Here is a 26,102-nt window from a genome sequence, read left to right as displayed (position 1 = left end):
CTTTCCAACCCTCTGCTTCTTTCCCCACCTTTCCTGTTCCTCCCCTCTCAGCCACCTCCCTCCCTCCATGGCCTTGTTACCCCACCACTATGCCCTATGTCCTCCTGTCCCTGCCTGTCATCTCCAGGGCTGCCAAGAGGAATTCAGGGCCAGGGTACAGCTAAATCTTGTGGAACCACATCATGTTGGGCATGGCTGCACCCCTTTGTGGGTGGGTCTAGCATATGAGAAGCACCCACTCATAGGAGCATGGCATAGCACCCAGCAGCTGGGACTAAAGTAGTCACTATTAGGATGGCAGGACAGTCCCATAATAGCTGCATTTTTAGCTGGATGTATTTAGTCGCTAAAATGTAAGAGACAAAAATTAAAGTACAACTTCTTTATTTTGTACATCGCTCGTGTACATTACACAAACAAAATCTATTTTCTGTCATAGAGATAGATGAACAAAGGACTTAATTTTGATATAACATCAGGTCATCTTATACACACACATTCCACTTCTTGTATCCTAACCCACTGCTCCATGCTCCTTCCTCACTATCTACCCCATCTGTGTTGCCCCTGCCCCTCCCCATTAGAATGTATGCTCTCGCGAACAGGGTCCTCATCCCGCACGTGCTTCTCCTGCCCCTACTTATACTATAATTTACTCCTAACTACCCGATTGGCACCTAACACCTGGTTGCTCATGTCCTGCTGCTTGTGTTATGCAGCTATGTGTATAAGCCATGTCCTTGTCCTGCATTGTTTTGTATTGCTACTAACTGTTTTTCTTGTGTGCTCATTTATGTATTGTGTAAGGTGCTGCGGAACCTTTGTGGTGCCATATAAATAAAGGATAATAATAATAGTGCACAATAGGTATGCACATAGGATGTACTGATATAGTGCATATACTTATCCTCACAGACAATTGTAGTTGATCAATGATATTGTTAGGATATTGTGTTATAAGTATATGTCAATATCTGGTTATACTGGAATGAGTGGAATGTTACTGATATACAGTCAGGTGCATAAATATTGGGACATTGACAGAATTTTCATATTTTGGCCTCTATTCACCACCACAATGGCTTTGAAATGAAACAAACAAGATGTGCTTTAACTGCAGACTTTCAGATTTAATTTTAGGGTAATTACATCCAAATCAGGTGAATGGTGTAGGAATTACAACGGTTTCTATATGTGCCTCCCACTTTTTAAGGGGCCAAAAGTAATGGGACAAACTAAACAATCCTAAATATAACTTTCACTTTTTAATACTTTGTTGCAAATCCTTTGCAGGCAATTACAGCCTGAAGTCTGGAACGCATAGACATCACCAGACGCTGGGTTTCATCACTAGTGATGCTCTGCCAGGCCTCTACTGCAAATGTCTTCAGTTTTTGCTTGTTCTTTTTTTTCCCCTTCAGTTTTGTCTTCATCAAGTGAAATGCATGCTCAATCGGATTCAGGTCAGGGGATTGACTTGGCCATTGCATAACATTCCACTTTTTAGCCTTAAAATCTCTTTGGTTGCTTTTGCAGTATGCTTCGGGTCATTGTCCATCTGCACTGTGAAGCGCTGTCCAATGAGTTCTGAAGCATTTGACTGAATATGAGCATATAATATTGCCCGAAACACTTCAGAATTCATTCTGCTGCTTTTGTCAGCAGTCACATCATCAATAAATATAAGGGAACCAGTTACATTGGCAGCCATACATGCCCACGCCATGACACTACCACCACCATGCTTCACTGATGAGGTGGGATGTTTTGGATCATGAGCAGTTCCTTTCCTTCTCCATACTCTTCTCTTCCCATCACTCTGGTACAAGTTGATCTTTGTCTCATCTGTCCATAGGATGTTGTTCCAGAACTGTAATGGCTTTTTTAGATGTTGTTTGGCAAACTCTAATCTGGTCTTCCTGTTTTTGAGGCTCACCAATGGTTTACATCTTGTGGTGAACCCTCTATATTCACTCTTGTGAAGTCTTCTCTTGATTGTTGACTTTGACACATATACACCTACCTCCTGGAGAGTATTCTTGATTTGGCCAAATGTTGTGAAGGGGTTTTTCTTCACCAAGGAAATAATTCTTCTGTCATCCACCACAGTTGTTTTCCGTGGTCTTCCGGGTCTTTTGGTGTTGCTGAGCTCTCCGGTGTGTTCTTTCTTTTTAAGAATGTTCCAAACAGTTGATTTGGCCACACCTAATGTTTTTGCCATCTCTCTGATGGGTTTGTTTTGATTTTTCAGCCTAATGATGGCTTTCTTCACTGATAGTGACAGCTCTTTGGATCTCATATTGAGAGTCGACAGCAACTGATTCCAAATGCAAATGTCACACTCCAGACCTTTTACCTGCTTAATTGATAATGAAATAACGAGGGAATAGCCAGCACCTGTCCATGAAATAGCTTTTGAGTTGATAATCCCATTACTTTTGGCCCCTTAAAAAGTGGGAGGCACATATAGAAACCGTTGTAATTCCTACAGCATTCACCTGATTTGGATGTAATTACCCTAAAATTAAATCTGAAAGTCTGCAGTTAAAGCACATCTTGTTTGTTTCATTTCAAAGCCATTGTGGTGGTGAATAGAGGCCAAAATATGAAAATTCTGTCAATGTCCCAATATTTATGCACCTGACTGTACATGCTGTATAAAGACTGTAGTCCTATTACAATTACAGTGGCCAAAAATCTGCATGTTAATGACTTGAAACGTTATCCACATTCTCCCATTTGTCACATGACTTATGTTACATACAGAGTCCTCCCTGTGTCGGCCAATCCGGTTCTACTTTTAGTCTGATGTTATATACGCCCAGAGTATGCCCATGTCTCGGCCAACCTGCATTTTACAATTTGTCCCAATAACCTGAGTACCTGAGGTGCTGTTCCATTAGAGTCCATGCATTGTATTAAATGTCATCTTCACAGGAGCAGTGCAACAATTTCTCATACATTTATAAAGAAAAACATTACTGTAAATGTTCTGATCACTGACAGAATCTGGGTATTTGCACTGTACAGTACCTGACATCCAAGTAGTGAATTGCAGACAAGGAATCCGCAGCGTAGAGATCTGCCAGAGCACAGAGTCCGTCGTTCCCTAGACAAGACACCAAGGCAAACCTTATATACACATCAGCCACTCTCCTGCTCTTGTCTTAGCTAGTCAGAAGTTTCCATTATGTATTCCTAGAGTCTCCTAGAAACTACTGGATCCATCACGGACACAAATGACCCTCCAAATTCCCAGACACACTTGTGGCCTAAAAGGGATCCCCATAGGTTTTGAAGAAAAACCTAAAACACCACAACTTGCAGTCGCCCCCCCCCCTTTTAATATCGCCAGCTGGTTTGATGCTGCCGTGACTTATTGCACAGACATAAAACACTGCATAATATGACCATTCCCCTCTACACGGACAACCAACTTACCGAGTCTGTTCCCGCAGAGCTTCAGGATCTTCACAGAAGGATTTCTCTTGAGAGAGCTGACAAACTGTACCAGGAAATCTTCAGACTCCTTCTCAAATAGACGGCAAAACGAGAACTTGACTTCTACACAAAGACCAGAGAAAGTTCGGATAAAATACAATGGCTCAGATAGAAATCACGGCAGATCATGTGTCCAGTGTGTGAGACAAATGGCCAAGTAAGATAAAAGAACATTTAATATGGCAGCTTACACAGCAATAAGAAAAGAGATGTACAGATGTGTCCTCATGTACTGTGGCTCTAGTCGTGGCAATTAGACCCTCTTGGTGCGCCAGGCCTCGGCGTCTCGGTCACGTCAAGTTTTTTTTGCTCAAAATGTGAGTCTTATTTGGAAAAATAAAAACCAGAATGGACATAACGACACTGCTGGCTTGCACTGATCATTTGTATATCTGTGTGTGACTGCGTCTGGATCTGTAATCTGATGGCAAGTTCCGTTGTACTTCATCTGCAAATTTGTACGTGTTTAAAACTAGTTCCCTTCCGTGTCAGGGATGTCGCCTAGCATTTCATTTGCACAAAACATTATAGTGGACTTTTTCTGTTGTTCTATAATTCCATGCAGATGTCGGCGGGAGGAGACTTGTCTTCCACATTAATGGACATTGTTGTTTGGGTGCTCGTTAGTAATGTGCGTCCGACGGAGAAATTCAATTATTGCTCTGATCAGAAGCCCAGATTTCTGCTCGCACCCTCCTGTTGGGGCCAGCAGAAATCTGTGAAAGTCAGTCTTTTGGGCGCTCTAACCAGGACTTTAGATGGGTTTAATCGCTTAACGTGGCCAAGCCTGGTACATTTGGGCGCGTTAAGTAATGAGAACCTACGGTACTAGTACCTGATTGGAGCAATAATTTAAGTGCTCCTGTCAGGCATCCATTACTTTAGGGGCGCACAAAAACAAACAAACAATTAAATCCCCCCACCCAAGATAGCATCGAGAAGGATGTCCAAGTACATCAACGACACTTTTGGATACTTTTAGGGAATCATTGGAGCTTTCAAGATGACCTATGACTGAAAACTGGGAGCTAAGGATTGGAGGTATGGACGGGCAGGACGTGGAGTGCCATTGTCTCTTTCTTTATCGTGCAATCTTCTGGAGAGCAAGGCCTACAAACATCATTAGGTGTTCTCCACTGTAACACGGAGATGATGGACTGAAATCCTAAAACTGCTTTTCCTGGTGCTTTAATGCAAAATGACATGTGCACTATCCATAGGGGTGAGGCAGAGCAGCACAGAGGGATGGGAAACAGAGGATTGCATAGAACAGAAGGAGTCGGGAAGAAAAGGACAGACAGTCAGGAATTAGATGAAGCAGAGACAGATAAAGAAGAAATACCTACTGAGTAGCTTTCATTTATATTTACTAAGCATCTGTATATTATGGAACAATGACATAATCAGAGGTCACATCACAATCCCACGAGCTACTAATGAAATAATAAACATCAATATTCTAAACTAGAAGAGAGCAGGACACACAAAGCCGTGTACCAAGGCCACAGTATCAGTTCCTTGGAAGAAGCTGGGTCTCTACTGTGACAGATAACTTAATGTACCTTCAAGACTGGAATGGTTTAATAGGTTCACAATCTCAGTGTGTGACTCCGTCATTTTCATGTCGTGGAAGCTCAGTCTCCGCAGAGAGGGGTTATATTCTGCAAGCAAGTACAACCAATTCAACATATATTAATACATATATAATAAACATTTTCGTTAGATGGAGAAAAACCCCAAGCAGGAGTTTTATATTTATGTTAAATCCTTTTTCTATGAATTTTCTATTTTTGAACTAAACACAAAAATCATATTTTCTAAAATATATTAAAGGGGTATACTAGAAATGAATCATTGCAGTCTCGTACATTTGCACCTAAGACGCATTTGCAGGTGAAAGACAATAAAAAGATGCTCGGCACGGGACCTGGCAGCTCACTCTCGCCAGGTGTCTCATGTCACATGGTGTATGGAGGCTAAGTGTACGACGACACATCTGTATTAAAGTTGTTTGAAAAGAGATGGTTTCAATGACTACTGTATGGGAGAGATGTATGGGGAGAGGGGAGAGGTTGGCCAAAGCAACCAGTCAGCTTCTGTCATTTATCTAGCAGTGTCCATGAAATGACAGAAGCCGATTAGTTGCTTTGGGCACCTTCTCCACCTTATCTGTCTCCAAGGCCTGATAAATGTGCCCCTTTAAAAATACAGTGAAATTTTAGGCATGTTGGCATGACACAGGATGAAGACTTTTGGAGGATGGCCTGGTGTCAAGAAGGGCAGCAAAGAAGCCGCTTCTCTCTAGGAAAATCATCAGGGACAGACTGATATTCTGCAAAAGATACAGGGATTGGACTGCTGAGGACTGGGGTAAAGTTATTTTCTCTGATGAATCCCCTTTCAGATTGTTTGGGGAATCTGGAAAAAGGCTTGTCCGGAGAAGGAAAGGTGAGCGATACCATCAGTCCTGTGTCATGCCAACAGTAACGCATCCTGAGACCATTCATGTGTGGGGTTGCTTCTCAGACAAGGGAGTGGGGCTCACTCACAATTATGCCTAAAAACACAGCCATGAATAAAGAATGGTACCAAAACATCCTCCAAGAGCAACTTCTCCCAACCATCCAAGAACAGTTTGGTGATGATCAATGCCTTTTCCAGTATGATGGAGCACCTTGCCATAAGGCAAAAGTGATAACTAAATGACTCGGAAATTAAAACATCGAAATTTTGGGTACATGGCCAGGAAACTCCCCAGACCTTAATCCCATTGAGAACTTGTGGTCAATCCTCAAGAGGCGGGTGGCCAAACAAAAACCCACAAATTCTGACAAACTCCAAGCAATGATTAGGCAAGAATTGGTGGCCGTCAGTATGTGGCCCAGAAGTTGACTGACAGCATGCCAGGGCGAATTGCAGAGGTCTTGAAAAAGAAGGGTCAACACTGCAAATATTGACTCATTGCATAAACTTAATGTAATTGTCAATAAAAGCCTTTGGCACTTAAGAAATGCTTGTAATTTTACTTCAGTATACCATAGTAACATCTGACAAAAAGGTCTAAAAACACTGAAGCTGCAAACTTTGTGAAAACCAGTACGTGTGGTATTCTCAAAACTTTTGGCCATGGATGTATTGGAAGAAAACAGAGTTCCATAACAATTCATCTTTCTGTCCATGCCTATTTTAGCCTTTGAATGCTGGATAATCATGAGCAAATGAGCGAACTGGAAAGAAGATGGAAGCTACTTCCTCTTATACTGACATAAACAACCAGGCACTGCAATAGTTTGGTACAAGCCATGCTCCGAGCCAGGAGACAGACTATCAGAGAACCACTTATTCTTCAGAATCATGGCTTCAACAGCCAATCGGTCCCTGAGTTAACACTTCCATCTTTGAGAAGAAATCACCTGCAATAGATCATCCAAACCATACAGGCTTGCAGAACACTCTTCAAAACATGAGGATTCCCCGAATTTACCCTCTTCTTTGGAGGAGCACTCAAAATACGATTTTTAAAGAGAACTGAACAATTGCCAAAATAACAGAAAACCATGACCAGACTGTACCAATTTAGCCAAGCATTGCACCCAAACCGGTTCTTGTGGCAGTGCTAAAGGACCAGCTAAACCCTGGCTGACCCACCCAAAACACATGAAGTCATTTGCTGAAATGTCAACGGAAGAAGAATAAATATTCTCACCCACAACCACGGGACAAGCGGCGAGCTCAGACATAGACTGCGCAACAATTAGTGCCCAGGCTGGTTTTACAGGTAAGTGGGAAACCCTGCAAGTGTGTGATATTATTACCCACCTTACAAGCTGCACACAAAGTGTCTATAGTGTCAATTTAGCATGACATATACACCATGCACCACATACGCAACGAGGGGGGTTACATTGAAAAAAGCACATTACTAACCACCTCCACACCTAGTCCTTGAATTACTCCCATTACCCTACATGATGGGAAGGCATCCAGTCAGAAGGTCGACAGTAACCATGCCAACATCAGGATGTCGGCATTAGAACATGGTTCAAACTTTCGGCAGGCAACTTGTCGACAACCTCAGAAAGTCCACAGTGGAACTATTGCCATGTGAAAGGTCGACATGCTGAGGATGCAGATGGTTAGGGGCCACCAGGAGGGTTAGGTTGCTGGGGAGAAGGTTGGGGTTAGGCACTAGGGGGAGGTTTAGAGTAAAGTGTATACTTCCCGGAGTGCTCGAGCATCAAAGGTCCCCACTGGAAGGGACTGTCAAATGGCTGCCGGAAGACAACGCTGGAGCCGCCGTTTGCCGCTGGGAGAAGGTAAGTGACCACTGAGCCACCAGGGATGGTTTGTCAACAGTTCATCATGTCGACATATCATTCGTGTAGACAGGATGAATATCGATATGGTCACTGTCGACAATTAGACCATGCAGACATGCTGCATGTGCAGTTCGACCATGTCGACATGACGGCTGTTAACATAACTGTTGACAAATCCCCTGCCTGCTGTAGGTCCTAGGGAGCCGATCTTTGCCTGAATCTATGTGGCCATTAGTAACTATAGCAGTAAAAAAAAAATATATATATGAATGACAACTAATAAAAGCATAGGGCCTGATTGAGAGGGGCGCAAAGGTGGATCCCCTCTAGCCCGGTCAAATGCAGCAACTTGTGGCATCAATTCCACAAGTGGACAGACCACCTATGGAGACATGTTGACCCATGCTGTCCTTATGGCTTCCCACAGCTCCCTGATATTGGTATGTACAGGATCTTGGGAGCGAATGGACCTCTCCATCATGTCTCATAAATGCTTGATTGGGTTCATGTCGGGCAAAAGTGGTGGCCACACCATTCTACAGAACTCTCCAGAATGCTCCTCGAACCAATACTAGATAACTTGGGACTGATGACGCTGTGCATTATCCTGCTGGAATATTCCATCGTTGTGGGGTACATGAAATCCATGAAGGGCTACAAATGATCATGAAGCAATGCAATGTAGTGGTTATCGTTCAATGACGTGGTCAGACGGACCCAAACCCATGCCCCGTGAACAGAACCCACACCATTATGGAACCACAACCAGTCTGCAAAGTGCCTTGTTGACAATTGTGGCCCACGGCCTCATGGGGTCTGCGCCACACCTGAACCCTACCATTAGCCCGAAATGGGATACAGTCAGTATCCTGGCGGTAGTGATGCCGGCACTGATATTACCGGCGCTGGATTCCCGATGCCTATCACAATCCCGGCGCTGACATCCCGACCACCGGGATACCAAAAGGTAAGTAGCGGGGGTGTGGGGGAGGGTTAGGCACTAAGGTGGAAGGGTTAGGGTGCGGGGTTAGGTTCAGGCACTAGGAGGGGGTTAGAGTTAGGCACCAAAGAGGGAGGGTTATGGTAGGGAGAGGGGGAGGTTTGGCATACCGAACAACAAATGTCAGTATGCTAGCCCTGTAGGGATGCCTGTGTCAGGATTCTGACAGCCAGGATCCCGACTGCCGGCATCCCATACTAATTCCGCCCGAAACCACACCACATGTTGCCAGTCCTCCAGGGACCAATTAGCGATGTCACAAACCCAGGTGAGACGCTGTGTCCATTGTCATAGTGTTAACAGGGGCGCTCTGGTGGGTATTCTGCTCACATATCTCATGCTGGATATGTGTCTGGTACCTCCTGCATTGAACGTGATTTGAGGCAGTGTTGTTTGTCTGTTACCATGGACAATTCTGGCCAGGTGTCGCTGGTCACTATCATTAAGCACCCGTGGTCGGCCACTGGGTGGTAATGCCTTCCTTGAGGTAGTCCCAATACACGTCACCGTAGATTGGGGAACGTTGAATGTCCGCACAATTTCAGAAATAGAATGTCCCATCCGTCCCACTATCATGCCCCTCTACGAACTCCGACAATTTCACATCGCCTTGCCACGAGCAGCCCAGCCGGTGTTCAAACTGACTCACGAGAAGTCAGACTACAACTGATGCAGGTCTGGGCATTTCCAAGACGTCACAGTATGGTGACGCCATCTACCATAACCTTTACATACTGCTATCCCATGACTTTTGGCACTTCAGCATATTTAATAAGTTAAGCTATGAGGCACACCAGTTGCATCACTGTAGCATATTGGGGTTTATCAGTCCCTACGAAACACAAACACAATAGCTACATTAGTGTTCCAGTTAGGCTGTTTTTAGCAGGGCAAAATGCTCCCTGCCCTTTTAGCGCTGACCCGAAAAAACAGCTTGTCCCGTCATCTATTCACAGTGGGGGGAGAGCTTGGGGGAAACTCAGCACTCCCATAAGTGCTGGGAACGACCCCAAGAGTGAAAAATTGGGGGCGTGTCACAAGGACACGCCCCCTTTACGTGAGCGCAGAGACTCCCTGCCCGCACCCTCAGCACACTGCCCTGCCCACGCCCTAGCGGGAACACAATACATGTGAAAGTGTGAGAGGTGCAAAGAATCCCCTATTGTACAAATAGTATCAGAATTGGCAATAAGCTATACCTGCTGCACTGCCGCCTTACCAGTGATCGCCAGCATCACATGCTTCAGGTCCTCTTGGCATGAAAATGTTGCATTGTCCAGAGACAGCTCTATGAGGGAATGAGAGGCCTTCAGGATGGACACTAAACGTTCCACCTGCAGAGGGTCCTGAGGAAACCGGAGCTCCAGATGTTTTAGCCGATTTTCTGCAGAAACCACAAATACAGCACAAAACTGAGAAAACAGAGGAAATCTGGCAAAATGCTCAAACTGTCTTCTGTCGTAAAAATCAAGAGTTTAATGAAAGCATCATTTAAGGCCCCATCATACAGCTCTCCCCATCACCAGGACAGTGCTAGTAGCAGGTGAAGGTTCATCTCATGGTAGTCCCCAAACCAGACCTGAGCCTCTGATCCATTTCGTGCCTGCACAGTATTCAAAACTACACTTCTAATATAGCCTACAATATGGCTGTTTCCCTATATACCATATAGACTGCATACTCATAGGAACACCAATAATCATGTAATTTATTTATTTTTACATTCTTAAATCACATTTAGTATATTCCACTCAACTGTAACTTCTAATCTTGCAAATCACTGGTAGTTATATAGGAATATAAACATACCATAGGCATATGTTGAAGGCTGCACTGTGTACTCTGGTGGCAATTTAGAAATATACACACATACAACAGGCTTCCCCCAATGGCTCCCACTGCAGGCAATGGTGACAATACAATGAAGAACCGGCCACAAGTTAAACATAGCGGGACTGAAGCTGGGACGGACTCGGACCCATCAAATCTACTAGTAAGCGTATGATGAAATACACACATACAGTACCAGTCAAAAGTTTGGACACTCCTTCTCATTCAATGGTTTTTATTTAAATTATTATTGAAGACATCAACATATGCAATTATGTTGTAAACAAAAAAAAAGTGTTAAACAAATCAAAATATGTTTTATATTTTAGATTCCTCAAAGTAGCCCCCTTTTGCTTTGATGACGCTTTGTACACTCTTGGTATTCTCTCAATCAGCTTCATGAGGTAGTCTCCTGGAATGGTTTTGAAGTAACAGGTGTGCCTTGTCAAGAGTCAATCTATGGAATTACTTGCCTTCTTTATGTGTTTGAGACCATCAGTTGTGTTGTGCAGAGGTAGGGTTAGTACACAGTGGACACCACTATTTGACTACTGTTGTAATCCATATTATGGCACCAACCACTCAACTCAGTAAAGAGAAACGACAGTCCATCATTACTTTAAGACATGAAGGTCAGTTGATACGGAAAATTTCAAGAGTTTTGCATGTATCCTCAAGTGCAGTTGCAAAAATCATCAAACGCTATGATGAAACTGGCTCTCATGAGGACTGCCCAGGAAAGGAAGACCAAGAGCTACCTCTGCTGCAGAGAATAAATTCATTAGAGTTACCAGCCTCAGAAACCGCTACTTAACAGCACCTCAGATTAGAGACCACATAAAGTCTTCACAGAGTTCAAGTAGCAGACAAATCTCAAAATCAACTGTTCAGAGGAGACTGCGTGAATCAGGCCTTCATGGTCGTATTGCTGCGAAGAAGCCACTACTGAGGATGAACAACAAGAAGAGGAGAATTGTTTGGGCCAAGAAACACAAGGGATGGACATTAGACCAGTGGAAATCTGTACTTTGGTCTGATGAGTCCAAATTTGAGATTTTTGGGTCCAACCGACGTGTCTTTGGGCTCTATTTACTACAATCCGCATATTGAATGCGGATTGTAGTGTGATATTACCGAGTGAATTCGCATTGCGAATTCAGGCAATATCACAGGGCTTTACTATAAATCCCTTGCAGGGACAGAGCTTGCGATAAAGCTCTGTCCCTGCGGATCCCATCCGCACTCTAGTCGCGGTATTTTCTGAAAAAATACCGCGACTAAGAGCCCGCGCATGCGCCAACCGACCACCGCTACTACCCCCCCACCGACGCCGCTAAGCCCCGCCCCCACAATCGCGGACCCCCCGCGACGCCCCCCCCCGCGACCCCCCCTCCCTTCATTAGACTTACCTGCATCCTCCTGGCCTCCGGTGGTCTTCTCCGGGCTTCCCGATCAGGTGATCTCCCATACTGCACTGGGGCCCGATCACCTGATGACCGGGCCCCAGTGCACTGTGGGAGACCAGCTGACCGGAGTGGAGCCATCACCGGAGGCCCGATCACCGGTCCCTGGAGTCAGGTAAGTAAAAAAAAAAAAAAAAAGTAGAATTTTTTTTTTTTCTTTTTTTTACAGTTATCAGCTTGCGGTCTGCTTAGACCACATAGCTGACTACTGGTACCGGCTCCCGCCTCTGCTCTCCCTGTTAGAGCAGAGTGGGAGCCCGGTAACCGGGGGAGACCCTGGATAACGCCACCTCCAGGTGGCATTATTATCACAGAGCTTCCCCCGGTTTTTTTTTACAATTTATTTTTAGTAACTGTAGTCGGATCACATTTCCCATTACAATTATGGGAAATGCGATCTGCTTTACTAAAAATAAGTGATACTAGGGGTTGGAGTAGAATTTTACTAATTCTACTCCAATTTCCCTGTAATAACTACAGGTGAAACTAAAATAATGTGAAAAGGGTGTGAAAACACCCTTTTTCACTTTATTTTAGTAAAAATAATGTTAATAAATAGAGCCCATTGTGAGACACAGAGAAGGTGAGCGGATGGTTTCTGCATGTGTGGTTTCTACTGTGAAGCATGGAGGAGGAGGTGTTATGGTGTGGGGGTGCTTTGCTGGTGACATTGTTGGAGATTTATTAAAAATTCACACTTAACCAGCATGGCTACCACAGCATTCTGCAATGCCATGCCATCCCATCCCATCTGATTTGTGCTTACTGGAACCATCATTTGTTTTTCAACAAGACAATGACCCCAAGCACACCTCCAGGCTATGAGCTGGTTTGGGATGAGTTGGACCGCAGAGTGAAGGACAAGAAGCCAACAAGTGCTCAGCACCTCTGGAAATTCCTTCAAGACTGTTGGAAAACCATTCCAGGAGACTACCTCATGAAGCTGATTGAGAGAATGCCAAGAGTGTGCAAAGCTGTCATCAAAGCAAAAGGGGGCTACTTTGATGAATCTAAAATATAAAACATATTTTGATTTGTTTAACACTTTTTTGTTTACAACATAATTCCATGTGTTCTTTCATAGTTTCGATGTCTTCAGTATTAATCTACTATGTTGAAAATAATTAAAATAAACAAAAACCATTGAATGAGAAGGTGTGTCCAAACTTTTGACTGGTACTGTACATGCAGCTTCCATTTTGGTTATATCGCCAGGATTAGACCCTCTCTCATCCTGGATGAGAGAGTCCACTGCTCATCACTCAACTAGACTACTGCACCCTCCTCCCCTTGCAGCACCCTATAAATATAGGATAACATTCTACAAGAAGGATATAGTAGGTGACTGTGCTGGTTACCTGGGAATTCCGCTAACCCTGCCCCAGACCTCTCCACGTCATTGTGATGCTCCAGGTCATAACTGAGTGAGAGCAGCTGGAGACCAGAGAAGGTGCTGAGCAGTGTGTGCGCCATGTCCAGAGTGGGGATGTAAGTTGTGAAGTCGCTCATAGAGAACACACTGAGACAGCAGCTGGGATCACGGGACAGGGCAGACAGTGCCTCTAGCACCAGGGTGATGCTGGCCCCTAGGTCTGAAAGGAATAAACAATTCACAAATACAATATAAATGTTTCAAGATATTTACCCTTTGTGTTACTCACTACACGCTACTGCCCCACGTAAAGTAATTTTAATACTAACCCTCTCCCCCTCCCACAGCCTAACCCTAGTCCTCATACTTACCGTTAGAAGCTGTCTGCATTCTGACCCATTGGGATACCGCCGCTGGTATTGTGGCATCAGGATTCTGACTGTCGGGATGCCGACTAGATCCCCACTGGGGGAAACTGGAAAAATGCCTAGGACTTTCATTCAGCGCACTTAATATCCCTGACACTGAGTGCCCGGACAGCTGCTCTGCGTGAGGATTCTGTCCTCGCCTTATGGTTTGACAGGTTTACTGCACCAGTCAAGCACACCAACTGCCACTGTCCCCGGTATGTACTATATGGCTGTGGGGACCTGGACCCTGTGCCATGCGGGGGTAATCCATGGATGAGATAGACGGACAGTAAGACCTGGGCACATACTGTATACCGACACTGCTTCTCGAAAAGTTCCACAGCCTCCCAGAGGGATAATGTCCCTTCATCCCACACTTGTACCGGTCATGTTATATACAGCCAGTGAGGGGGAACTACAGGTAGCATGTAATCAAATCATTACTGAAATGAGTATCGAAATGAAAAAATGGTTGGCCAATGACTTACCATTATACGCCATAGTTAGCCGTTCCAGGGACACCCAGGAGCGCAGTAGGTGGCACAGAGAGCGACACGTGCTCATACTAAGAGGAACATTGTGCAAGTTCAGGGCCCTAACACTCCTGAAGCGAATGGCACCATGTAACAAGGGGGCATCAATACCCGTGTCATCATCCAGAGAGGCTCCCATCGTGGTATCATTTCTCTCCCCCTCTGCAGGAGGAACACTAAATATGAAGTCATATAAGTCACCTGGTTCAGAGGCGCAGGCCCTCTGTAAGGCTGGAACTTGCAGCAGTTCTTTCCCTGAGGTAGAGGATACGTTATGGTCTGATGCAGCTGAAGGCAGTGAATAATTGCGAGCGGTTTCTTTCCTGGAGGGGGATTTTTTCTCGGCTCGTGTGCCTTTGCTTTTACGTTGGTCTGTAGCAACATTCTGGCTGATGTTAAGGGGCTGCAGGCTTAACAAGGCACTTTGGCAGCCCATTTCCTCCTTGTCCTGCCTAGTGCAGGATTTGGGGAATGTATCACATTCAGTTCCCTTCTCATAGTCCGTCCCACTGCCGCAATTCCATGAGGTCTCTGAGCAAATTGTACAGGGGACATCGGTCTTCTGCTGCCAGAATCCAGCACTCAGCGTCAGAATCAGGACCAGCAGCTGGTTATCTGGACAAGGCCAAGAAAGCACAGAGACCTTTTTAACCTGCCCGTGATGGATAAGGTGGTGGAGGAGCAGCTTCAGTGATTTCTGAGTGTTGGGGTCAGAAGAACGCAGGTGAAGGAATTTCAGTGTTTCTACAGACTTGGCGAGACATTCCAGCACTGCCGGGGTCAGCTTGGACACCCCCTGCTGTTTGTTAAATATGGTGAGTTCTGAGACATGTCGTGAACTATGCACCAGAGGAGAGAAACGTTGGTCATTCAGGCGTCGGTCTGTGGACACATCCAAGATTCCACGTAGAACATTGTGAAAAAAGGCTTCAAGAAACTTCTTCCTCCAGCAGGTCACAGTCTGGAATCAAACATTTTTTTTTTTAAAGAAAATTTTTTATTGAAACACCATGACGGCAAGTTATACAAATTGTATCTGATGGAATAACAGCCGATCATAAAATAATATAAGCAAGTACATCAAATTCCACATTACGACTGTGAATAATTACACAATTTGCATTTATAAATAGAAATTCAAATATTGCAATAAAACAAATGAGTCTGTCAAAATCGGAATCTTTAGAATAGAAAACAGTGCTATTTGTTGTACTCTTACCTCACTGTTCCAAGAATACACACTTCATTCCACAAACCCAAACAAGAGAGGAGCGCGGCCGCAAGAGCAGGAAGCCAAAAAAAGGGGGGAGGGGGGGGGGGGGGGAGAAGCAAAATTCCTCACGAGTCCAACTGAATTTAGAGGGTCCCCCGATATCATCTGAAGACAGTACCATTGAGTAAATTTCAGGGACTCGTAAAATATGAGATATGATATGAACTTACCTTTGTTATCTCTATTTCTACGAAGTCCATAGGGTTCCACACTATACCTTGGGGTATAGGTGATGACGTCAGGCATCGGGCACCATAGAGTTAAGTTTTCAGCCTCCCAGGATGCATCAGGGTCCCCTCCTATACCCCGCCCCCGAGCCAAGGCATCTCAGTTACGTACCAAGCCATAGGCCGGAGAAGGAAAAGGAAGAGAGAAGAAAGATCTGGACACACACATGAATCACATTCTCACCAGAGGGAGATGGAAAAACCGGTGACCAGAGTAAAGCCCATCTGCAGCACAGGTGCGGCAGGGCGGGAGTCCTGTGGAACCCTATGGACTTCGTAGAAATAGAGATAACAAAGGTAAGTTCTTACCATATCTCATATTTTCTACATCAGGGCCCATAGAGTATCCACAGGATACCTTGGGGATGTCCCAAAGCAGTATCCTTTAAGGGTGGGGACGCTCCTGTGCAGAAAGGAGAATCCGCCGCCCGAAGGAAGCATCCTGAGAAGCAATGGTGTCAAACGCGTAATACCTCACAAAGGTATGGACAGAGGACCACATGGCAGCCTTGCAGATCTGGACTGCAGAGGCTCCACGTCGAGCTGCCCACGAAGGACCCACAGACCTAGTGCAATGAGCCCTCACAGAGGATGGAACCGGAAGGCCTTCATGAAGATAAGCTTCAGAAATTGCCATACGAATCCAACCTGCCAAAGTTTGCTTTGAAGCAGGCCAACCCTTTTTACAGAAGCCATAAAGGACAAACAAGGCGTCAGACTTCCTAAACGAAGAAGTGCGGTTAACATAAATCCTTAAGGCCCTCACAACATCCAAAGTGGCCTCACCCACTGAAAGGTCAGGTGAGTTGAAAGCCGGCACAACGATTTCCTCGTTGATGTGGAAACTTGAAACAACTTTGGGAAGGAATCCAGTACGAGTGCGCAGCACCGCCCTGTTCCTATGAAAAATCAGAAAAGGGGGTCTACAGGAGAGAGCCCCTAAGTCAGAAACACGTCTGGCCGAAGCAATGGCCAGAAGGAAAATTGTTTTAGCTGTCAGCCATTTAAGGTCCACTGAGCCCAGTGGTTCAAACGGCGGTCCCTGGAGAGCCCTCAGGACCACAACTAAATCCCAAGGCACCACCGGTGGAACAAAAGGCGGCTGAATTCGAAGAACACCTTGCATAAAGGTGCGCACATCAGGGATTGCAGCAATCCTACGATGGAACCAGACTGACAGGGCAGACACCTGCACCTTCAGAGAAGCAAGGCGAAGCCCATGGTCTAGTCCCGCCTGTAAGAAAGCTAACACTCTAGACAGACACAACTCCCGAGGGGCATAACCTCTCGGTCGACACCACTGGAAGAACGTATGCCACACACGATGGTATATCCTTGCAGAAGATGGTTTCCGAGCTCTTAGCATAGTTTGTACCACAGAGCTGGAAAACCCCCTGGACCTTAACATGGCCGTCTCAACAGCCACGCCGTCAAAGACAGTCGAGTCAGGTCCGGGTGAAGACAAGGACCCTGTGACAGTAGGTCCGGTCGTAGCGGCAACCGCAGAGGAATGTCCACGGACAGCCCCTAGAGGTCTGAGAACCAGTGCCGCCTGGGCCACGCGGGAGCTATCAACAGGAGCGTCCCTCCTTCCTGTTTGAATTTCCGTATTACCCATGGAAGAAGGGAAAACGGAGGAAAGAGATAAGCAAACCGGAACGTCCACTGGACGGACAGAGCATCCACCAGAGACGCCTTTTCGTCTCTTGTGCGAGACCCGTACACCGACAACTTCTTGTTGTGCCGTGACGCCATGAGGTCGATCTCTGGAAGACCCCTCCTGTCCACCAGAATTTGAAAGACGTCCTGGTGCAGAGACCACTCCCCCGGATGAACGTCCTGGCGACTGAGAAAATCCGCCTCCCAGTTGAGGACTCCCGGGATGAATACTGCTGATATGGCCGGGAGATTGCGCTCCGCCCAAATCAGGATGCGGGACACCTCTACGAGTGCCGCCCGACTTTGGGTTCCTCCTTGCCGATTTATGTAGGCCACGGTAGTGGCGTTGTCTGACTGGACCTGCACGGGGTGACCTTGGAGAACCCGATGTGCCTGCTGAAGAGCATTGAAAATGGCGCGGAGTTCCAAGATGTTTATTGGAAGCTCCTTTTCCACCTGAGTCCATCTGCCCTGGAACAAGTGTGGACCTGTGACCGCTCCAGAGCCCCGAAGGCTGGCGTCCGTTGTCAATAGGACCCAGTTCGCCACCCAAAATGGACGACCCTTGTTGAGATGGGTCATCTGCAACCACCAGGCAAGGGACAGGCGAACCTCCGAAGTGAGCACCATCGTCTGGGATTTTAGACTCTGAGGCAGTCCATTCCATTTGGACAGGAGCAATTGCTGCAGAGGTCTGGAGTGAAACTGGGCATATTCCACCAAGTCGAATACTGACACCTTGGAGCCCAGTAACCTCATCGCCGAGTGTAGAGAGACACGGCGACTCTGCAGACAACCGCGCACCCTCAACTGCAAGGCAGAGATCTTTTCCCCCGTCACAAAGATCCTCTGCTGACTGGAGTCCAATAAGGCTCCGAGGTGCAGAATTCTCTGAGACAGGATCAGGGTGGACTTTTGCCAGATTATCAACCAGCCGTGCCGTTGCAGTACTGCAATCATCAGATCCAAGTGACGTAGAAGGAGCTCTGGAGACCCTGCTACCAACAAAAGATCGTCTAGGTACGGCAACATGCGGACTCCCTGCAGCCACAGGGAAGCCGCCATGACCGCCATAACCTTGGTGAACACACGTGGTGCTGTCGCCAGGCCAAAAGGTAACGCCCGGAACTGGAAGTGATCGTTGCAGATTGCAAACCTGAGGAACTGTTGATGGCGTAAAAGAATAGGGACATGCAGGTAAGCGTCCTGTATGTCCAACGACACCATGTAATCCCCAGGTTCCAGCGCCAGAATGATGGACCGTAGGGTCTCCATCCGAAACCTCGGCACCCGCAAGGACTTGTTGAGGGCTTTGAGGTTGAGGATCGGATGGTACGACCCATTGGGTTTCTGCACCAAAAACAGATTGGAATAGAAACCCTGGCCCCTCTGGGAGAATGGAACAGGCACTATAACTCCAGCCTGGAGCATAGTGTGCAAAACCTTCCGCAGTTCCATGGCTTTGTTCCGGTCTGATGGAAGACCCGTGGTGAAGAATCGGGATGGGGGCCTGTGCCGAAAGGAGAGTACATACCCGTGAGAAACCACCTTGTGAACCCAATTGTCTGTCGTGGTTACCGACCAACACTGGGCGAACTGAAGCAGGCGGCCTCCCACTTTGGGATCCCCCAAAGGGAGGCCCGGACCGTCAGGTCGCAGGTTTGTCATCTGACTTAGGGGCCGGACGTCTGGTACTCCAGGCCTGTTTCCTGGGCTGTATTCCTGGGAGGATGTATTAGGCCTATCTATTATAGGAGACCTATCTATATTGGAGTCATCTACTGAGTTGTAATCGTATGCTAGGATTAATTCATACACCGTCCTGTGTGCCAGAACCTGTGAAAATTTTGAAACAAATTGGTGGGGGGATATATTTGGAGCATAAAAGGTTAACTATCATGTAATTATGTCCTTCAATGGACAAATCCACCAATAGATAACGACCCTCTGGGTCTATCAGTTTGTCCAGGATGGAATATCTTAGGTTTCTATTAAATAGTATCGCCACCCCTCTAGATTTAGATCTGTAAGACGCCGTAATGCACTCTCCAATCCATCTGGCCCGGAGTGTACCTTCCTCTCCCTTTACCCAAAGTGTCTCCTGTATTATTACAATATCTGGGTGTAGTCGGCGCAAATGAGTCATTTTTACGTTTGATAGGCGTATTGAGGCCATCCACATTCCATGACACGAAATTAAAATGTTGAGGGACTGTAGGTCCATCCCCCCTACTTAGCTGATCAGACATGGATTGACTTGAAAAAGAAAAATAATTGCAGAGGACCGCTTATCCAGGACACAAAAAAAAAAATTTTGGAAAACGTTATTTAAAAAAAAAAAAAGGGGGGCAAATAGAGGCTCCCATCATCACACCACCCCGCAGCCGCGCTCCCCCCATGACATGGTACACCCCTGGAAATCCGTAGATTTTGAAGAAAGTTGCATCCAGAGTACAGTCTGAGTTACAAACAGAGTTATCAAGTTGACAAATAGACTTAGAACATTGTGTTTAATTTTTTGTTGTTGAAATACAATATGGTGAGTAAAAACCACCAACTTCCACTGAGGACCCCATCATCCCAAAGCAGGAGGGATGCTCCGTACAACCAGGAAACAAAGATGAATAAAAAAAATGGGGCCATGAGCCATAGCATTCAAAATACAAGAAAAGTCTACAAACTGACAGAGCACTGGCCTGTGTGTGTCTTAAAAGGCTTAATTGTCACTACATTTTTTTTTTCTCCTTTCCCCCTCTATTTAGAGCGGATCTTATAACAAATTACATATTATATAGAAAACAATAGAGCGGCATAAAAGAAACATTCCAGTAGCAAGGGGGTCATCAAAAAACTAGCATGGACATAACAAGCATTAACTTGTAGCGACATATTCAAAGGGTTTTTTGTTTTGTTTTTGTCCTAAACACCCTATAGAGATTAATAGGTGAGGGCTAACAAGTGAGGAAACAATTTCAGTCAGCAGGACGCGGAGGGGAGCCAGTAGGATCCCTAGAAAGATGATTTTTAGCCTATTTAGGGTCGGTAAAGAATAGGGGGAGCCCATACTCCATGATACTCAACTTAGCTGGGTACGTCAATGCAAAATGTTTGTTTTGTTTCACCAACATTTTACATACAGCAGAAAATTCTCGACGTTTCTGGGAAACCATCACAGAAAAATCTTGAAAAATTTGCATTTTTATATTTTCAACCATGAAGGATTGTGTGGCTCGATAACCCGTGAGAGATCTTTCCTTCACCCTGAAATCTAAGAATTTAGCAATTACAGGCCGAGGTCTGGAATCACGTCCCAAGTCCTATCCTATGTGCTCTCTCAATTTGTGGGATGACTGCCTCAAGTGAAATCCCCAGAGCCTGAGGAATACGAATGCTAAGGAAATCCATCAAAAGAGGGTATTTCAGTTTCCGGGATCCCTATGAATCTTAAAATTGTTTTTTCTATCCATATTTTCCACACCATCTAGTTTAGTAGTTAGGGACTGGAAAGTTTGTTATTGATGGTCTATAGTCGCTTGTAGAGCATGAACAGTGTCCTCACAATCGCTAGTACGTTGCTCTACTGCCACAATCCTAGCTGTGTTAGACTATCTTATTAAGGGACGCTTCCAAATCGGGGATGAAGATTCTCAAATCTCTTATCCAGCAAAGGCTATAGCATATTAATTGTAACCTTAGCATTGTCCTCTGATGTTGGAACTAAGGTGGCTTGCACCTGCCGCTTGACTCCCTGATGGACCATCCGCCGAAAACAGTGGGGGGGAGATATGCAGGTGCACTGGACTTCTGACGAGTCCTACCCATGGTCGTTTCTCATGATGAATTAGAATTATGTGTTGGTGGTAATTCTCTATGTACCTGTCCATGTCCTAATATGGGCAAGCCAAGCGAGATATCTTAACTAAATTGCTTACAATACACTTCAAACGAGATATAAAAATACCCTAAAATAACCTGTGCTTGCCTAGATTGGTTCGACAACCCCTTAGAGGTTCATACATTACATTAAGATCAGTGAAACAATACAACTATATCCAGATGGTATATACCCAGAATCTAATTTAGCACTAACCTAGTCCCAATAGCAGAAAGGTGACGTTAATAACTCCCATATGGAAAATAAGGGAGCAATTTGTAGTGCGTATATATTTTCAGTAGGAACACAGTTGAGAATTGAACTGCAGAATACACATGAATTGTAAGACTCAGGTTATTTCAGAGAATATGTTATTATGAATAATTCCACTGGATGGAGACAAGACTTAAGATGTAAAACCCACAAGAGATTTTAATAAGGAGCTCTAAAAAATCTCCGATATTATATGTAACCTGTACTGGTAGAAAAGTGATACCATATAATCAAAGACACCACTGTCCCTCTGAAGTATTGAAATAAAAGTAATATACTTCTATATTTAGAGCAGTAAGCAGTCCTGGGACATCACAGATTACTAGGATTTGACACACAGCTCAATCAGTCCCCAATGCAGCTCCAGGTAGAGAAACAAGTAGTGATAAGTAAGGTTTGAAGTGTGGGGAAAACTGGAATCTGTATGGGTAAAAAGGGGGAGAAAGGGAGGGAGGGAACACACACAAGGGGGGTAGGGACCAAGTGCAGGGTAGAAAGAAAAGCTATTTAAAAGGATGTTAGTGAAAAGGTAGGGACAATACAGTGTTAATACCTGGGGGACAACAGGAACAGTCTGTGTTGCGTCCTCGGGACAAAGAGGACACTGCCAGGCACAGGTGCTCCAGCCACATCAGAAGGGTATCCCTGGGAGAGGAATGCGAGCAGGCAGTATTGGTAGAGCCCATTTCCCCGCTCCACCTGACTAATCCCACACGCCGGCAGCCGCTTCAAAGACCCCACTTCCAGGATATGGAGGCAGGCTACTCAATCGCAGTGAAGATCAGGAGCCAATAATAGCCACACTCCCAACAGCCAAGTGGGACTCCAGCCCCCTCACGGACGACAGCGCAACGCCGATCTCCTGTGTTTCAAAGGCTTTTATATGCCCTGGTAGAGTTAGCACCCGGCGGGCAGCATACTTGCGGCGAAGCGCAGGACCAGATCGCAGCCACACTCCTGCTACAGGTGTCATGGCCCGGCTATTGATCGGATCAGCGGCTGATGGACATCACGTTGTTAGGGAGGGCCAGGACCCGATAGCAGCCACACTCCCGACTGACAGGTAAGAATTAGCACCACTAGTGATTACCCCTAGAGCTTAGGGCTGAGCACAGCCCACCCCTAGAGCTTAGGGCTGAGCACAGCCCACCCCTAGAGCTTAGGGCTGAGCACAGCCCACCCCTAGAGCTTAGGGCTGAGCACAGCCCACCCCTAGAGCTTAGGGCTGAGCACAGCCCACCCCTAGAGCTTAGGGCTGAGCACAGCCCACCCCTAGAGCTTAGGGCTGAGCACAGCCCACCCCTAGAGCTTAGGGCTGAGCACAGCCCACCCCTAGAGCTTAGGGCTGAGCACAGCCCACCCCTAGAGCTTAGGGCTGAGCACAGCCCACCCCTAGAGCTTAGGGCTGAGCACAGCCCACCCCTAGAGCTTAGGGCTGAGCACAGCCCACCCCTAGAGCTTAGGGCTGAGCACAGCCTACCACTAGAATTTATGGCTGAGGACAGCCTACCACTAGAACTTATGGCTGAGGACAGCCTACCACTAGAACTTATGGCTGAGGACAGCCCACCATTGGAGCTTCTGTGAGAGGACAGCCTACAATTAGAGTTTATGTGAGAGGACATCCGACCATTAGAGATTATGTGAGGGGACAGCCTACCATTAGAGCTTATTGTAAGGATGGGCTACCAGTAGACCTTTATTTCCTTTAAGCTTATTGGTTGTGCTGCTCCAAGCACATAATGCTTGCAAACAACCCTGTGTTTCCGATATCTGGATTTAATAGAACTAGGTGAAAAGATCCCTCCGCACGCCTACTCCACAGTGATAACAGAGCAACCTTCCATTGTTTTTATTATGATCTATATGCTGGACACTCAAACTATAATTACCACCCCCTCCACCCTGTATGTGCAACTGATATAAAAACGTGTATTAGTACAAAGAGATAATGCTTAACATTTATATCCAAAGTGGCTACAGGGAAGTATCTTGGTATCAACAATATAAAATGCCAGATTACTCATTTTCTCTGGCATTGATAATGGAAGCATGCAGATCAATTGTCTGTCTACAAGAGCCCAGTCATTATAATACAGCTACCAGGTATATCAAGATCTATGGTCAGCAGACAAACATTAATCAATATATATCCATTGCATTTTATCCCAGACACCTAACACCCTCATCTCCTCTATTTATCCCACATACCTGTAACCCTAGTCCCCCCTTTATCCCAGACCCCCGTCATCAGGGTCATTTGCTAAATCTCAAATAAACATTCCCCATTGTCTTCCCCTTTGTCCCATACAGCCATTGCCCTGGTCTTCCTCTTTATCCCATACGTCTGTTCTTCATTGTCTTCCCCTTTATTACAGTCACATGCCAGCCACCCTAGTCTTTCCTCGTATCCCACTGTAACTGAACACTGATTAATCACTGACCCCAAATCTTGATGGCTTGCTCTTCATAATGTCATTCCACAGCTTGCACCAGATGGACTGAGTAGAAAGTCCTATGGAGAGAGAATATGTGAAATACACAGTATATCACATGAGAAGAAACTGGTCACATGAGCATAATTTCAAAGGTTTTGCCGTTAATAAGACTCTACTATAAAAGGCTACTTATAGTCACCTTTCTTAACAGCTGCTTGCTCAATCCTTTCTAGATAGTAGATGTTCAGCAGAGGCAGGATGCCTTGTAGGATCACAGCTGGCAGACCTGCAAATATACAAATCTTCTCAGTCTAAAAAACTGACAAAATAAATAATGGCAATAGACAATTTAAATCCATGGGACTATAGTGGGTAAAACAGCTGCAGTTTAATTCTAATTCCCCCACACACATCGGGGGACAGAACCCACTTAATTCCCACACCCCAGGGGGACAGTGCCAACTTCACTCCCACATCACAGGGCAGTGACCACCTCACCCCCACACTTATAGGGGGACAGTGCCCATCTCTCCACCACCTCTTTAGGGAGACACTGACCCCTCACCTACAAGTGGCCAGTGCCCACCTCACCCCCTCACCATAGGACGACAGTGCCCACACCTTATGGTGGACAGTACTAGGGATGGCCAACAACTATCGATGGTTAGAAACAATCAATGGTACAGTAGAGAGTTTTACCATCGATGGTGGAGATGCAGATAGTTCCCGTCATAAATAGGTTTTTTTCACATTTACACTGCGGCACAGAGCTACTAGGCTTAGCCCTTCACCGTGGCCAACAGAGCCCAACAATGGTAAGCCATTGCATAGTTTAATACCATCGATGGCTCCGTCCTTATTTTCCATCAATGCGTTAGCCATACCTAGACAGTGCCCATCACCCTCACACCTCAGGGGAACTGTGCCCACTTAACTTGCTCACATTATTGGGGATAGTACCCCTCATCCCCACACCTCGGGGGGCCAGTGCCCCCCTCTAGCACCACACCTCATGGGGAATAGTGCCACTCACACACCTAATGGAGGACAGTGCCTCACTAATGCTTACACTTTCCCCCCCTTCAGCACCACACCTCAGGGGGACAGTGCCCCCCACCTCAGGGGGACAGTGCCCCCCTAAGTACTACACCTCGGGGGACAGTGCCCCCCTAAGCACCACACCGCAGGGGGACAGTACCCTCCTCACGCCCACACCTCAGGCGGATAATGTCCCCTCACCCCACACATCTTCTTCCAGCCGCTCCATGTTGGCAGTTACAGCCCGGGCACACAGCTGAAACAGAGTCTGGGTCCCTCCAGCATCTTCCAACGCTTCCTCCATGGCCTGAGCTCCCCGGTCACAGGCTCATCTCACGGGGAACCGAAACCCGGAGCGACGGACAAGACAGGAGAGACCGAGCCGGCCGAGGCTGTCAATCAGGGTGGGTAGGGGGCCGCCATCTTGGGAAGGTCTACGTACTAACTGTTTAGATCACGTGGCGTATCGTGGTCGCCATCTTGGGAAGGTCAAAGAACTGGTTATTATAAGACGTAAGAAATTATCATGCATGCTATCCTGAGAAGGTCGGATCAGTATCTTTCGCCTCCCTGTTCAAGTATCATAGTTGATATCATTCATTATTATTATATTATATCTTCTCATTCAGTGGAATTATTCCTGTATAATGATCACAACATCCCTTCCCTTGTTCTATATTAAATATATGCTACTGCTTGCATTTATATAGATGATAAAATATTATTATTAGTAGTAGTATTACTTATTATTGTCTAATGCAGTGATTCCCAACCTCGGTCCTCAAGGCACACTAACAGTCCAGGTTTTAATGATATCCATGCCTGAGCACAGGTGGTAAAATCAAAATAACTGCAGTACTAAATAATTAACACACGTGCTCAAGTATGGCTA

The 26,102-nt window shown here is 46.0% G+C and overlaps 1 protein-coding gene across 1 annotated transcript in view; it reads right to left on the bottom strand.

Annotated features, from left to right (window-relative positions):
* The window catches only part of LRRC41 (leucine rich repeat containing 41), a 31,536-nt gene extending 5,863 nt beyond the window's left edge, over window positions 1–25,673 (bottom strand). Inside the window, exons 1-9 of the mRNA XM_088471609.1 lie at window positions 25,412–25,673; window positions 24,372–24,458; window positions 24,179–24,249; window positions 14,384–15,389; window positions 13,472–13,705; window positions 10,040–10,204; window positions 5,064–5,162; window positions 3,442–3,564; window positions 3,034–3,109 (exon numbers count right to left, since the gene is read on the bottom strand). Coding sequence (XP_088327735.1) covers window positions 3,034–3,109; window positions 3,442–3,564; window positions 5,064–5,162; window positions 10,040–10,204; window positions 13,472–13,705; window positions 14,384–15,389; window positions 24,179–24,249; window positions 24,372–24,458; window positions 25,412–25,514 — 1,964 coding nt within the window. The 5' untranslated portion in view covers window positions 25,515–25,673. The remainder of the gene's footprint in view (window positions 1–3,033; window positions 3,110–3,441; window positions 3,565–5,063; window positions 5,163–10,039; window positions 10,205–13,471; window positions 13,706–14,383; window positions 15,390–24,178; window positions 24,250–24,371; window positions 24,459–25,411) is intronic.
* Between the last annotated feature and the right edge of the window lie 429 nt (window positions 25,674–26,102).

This window comes from Taudactylus pleione, unplaced genomic scaffold (assembly GCF_031769625.1).
Source record: "Taudactylus pleione unplaced genomic scaffold, aTauple2 ptg000115l, whole genome shotgun sequence".
NCBI classification, from domain to species: domain Eukaryota; kingdom Metazoa; phylum Chordata; class Amphibia; order Anura; family Myobatrachidae; genus Taudactylus; species Taudactylus pleione.
Note: the sequence above shows the minus strand (reverse complement) of the source record. Positions and strands in the feature narration are given on the sequence as shown.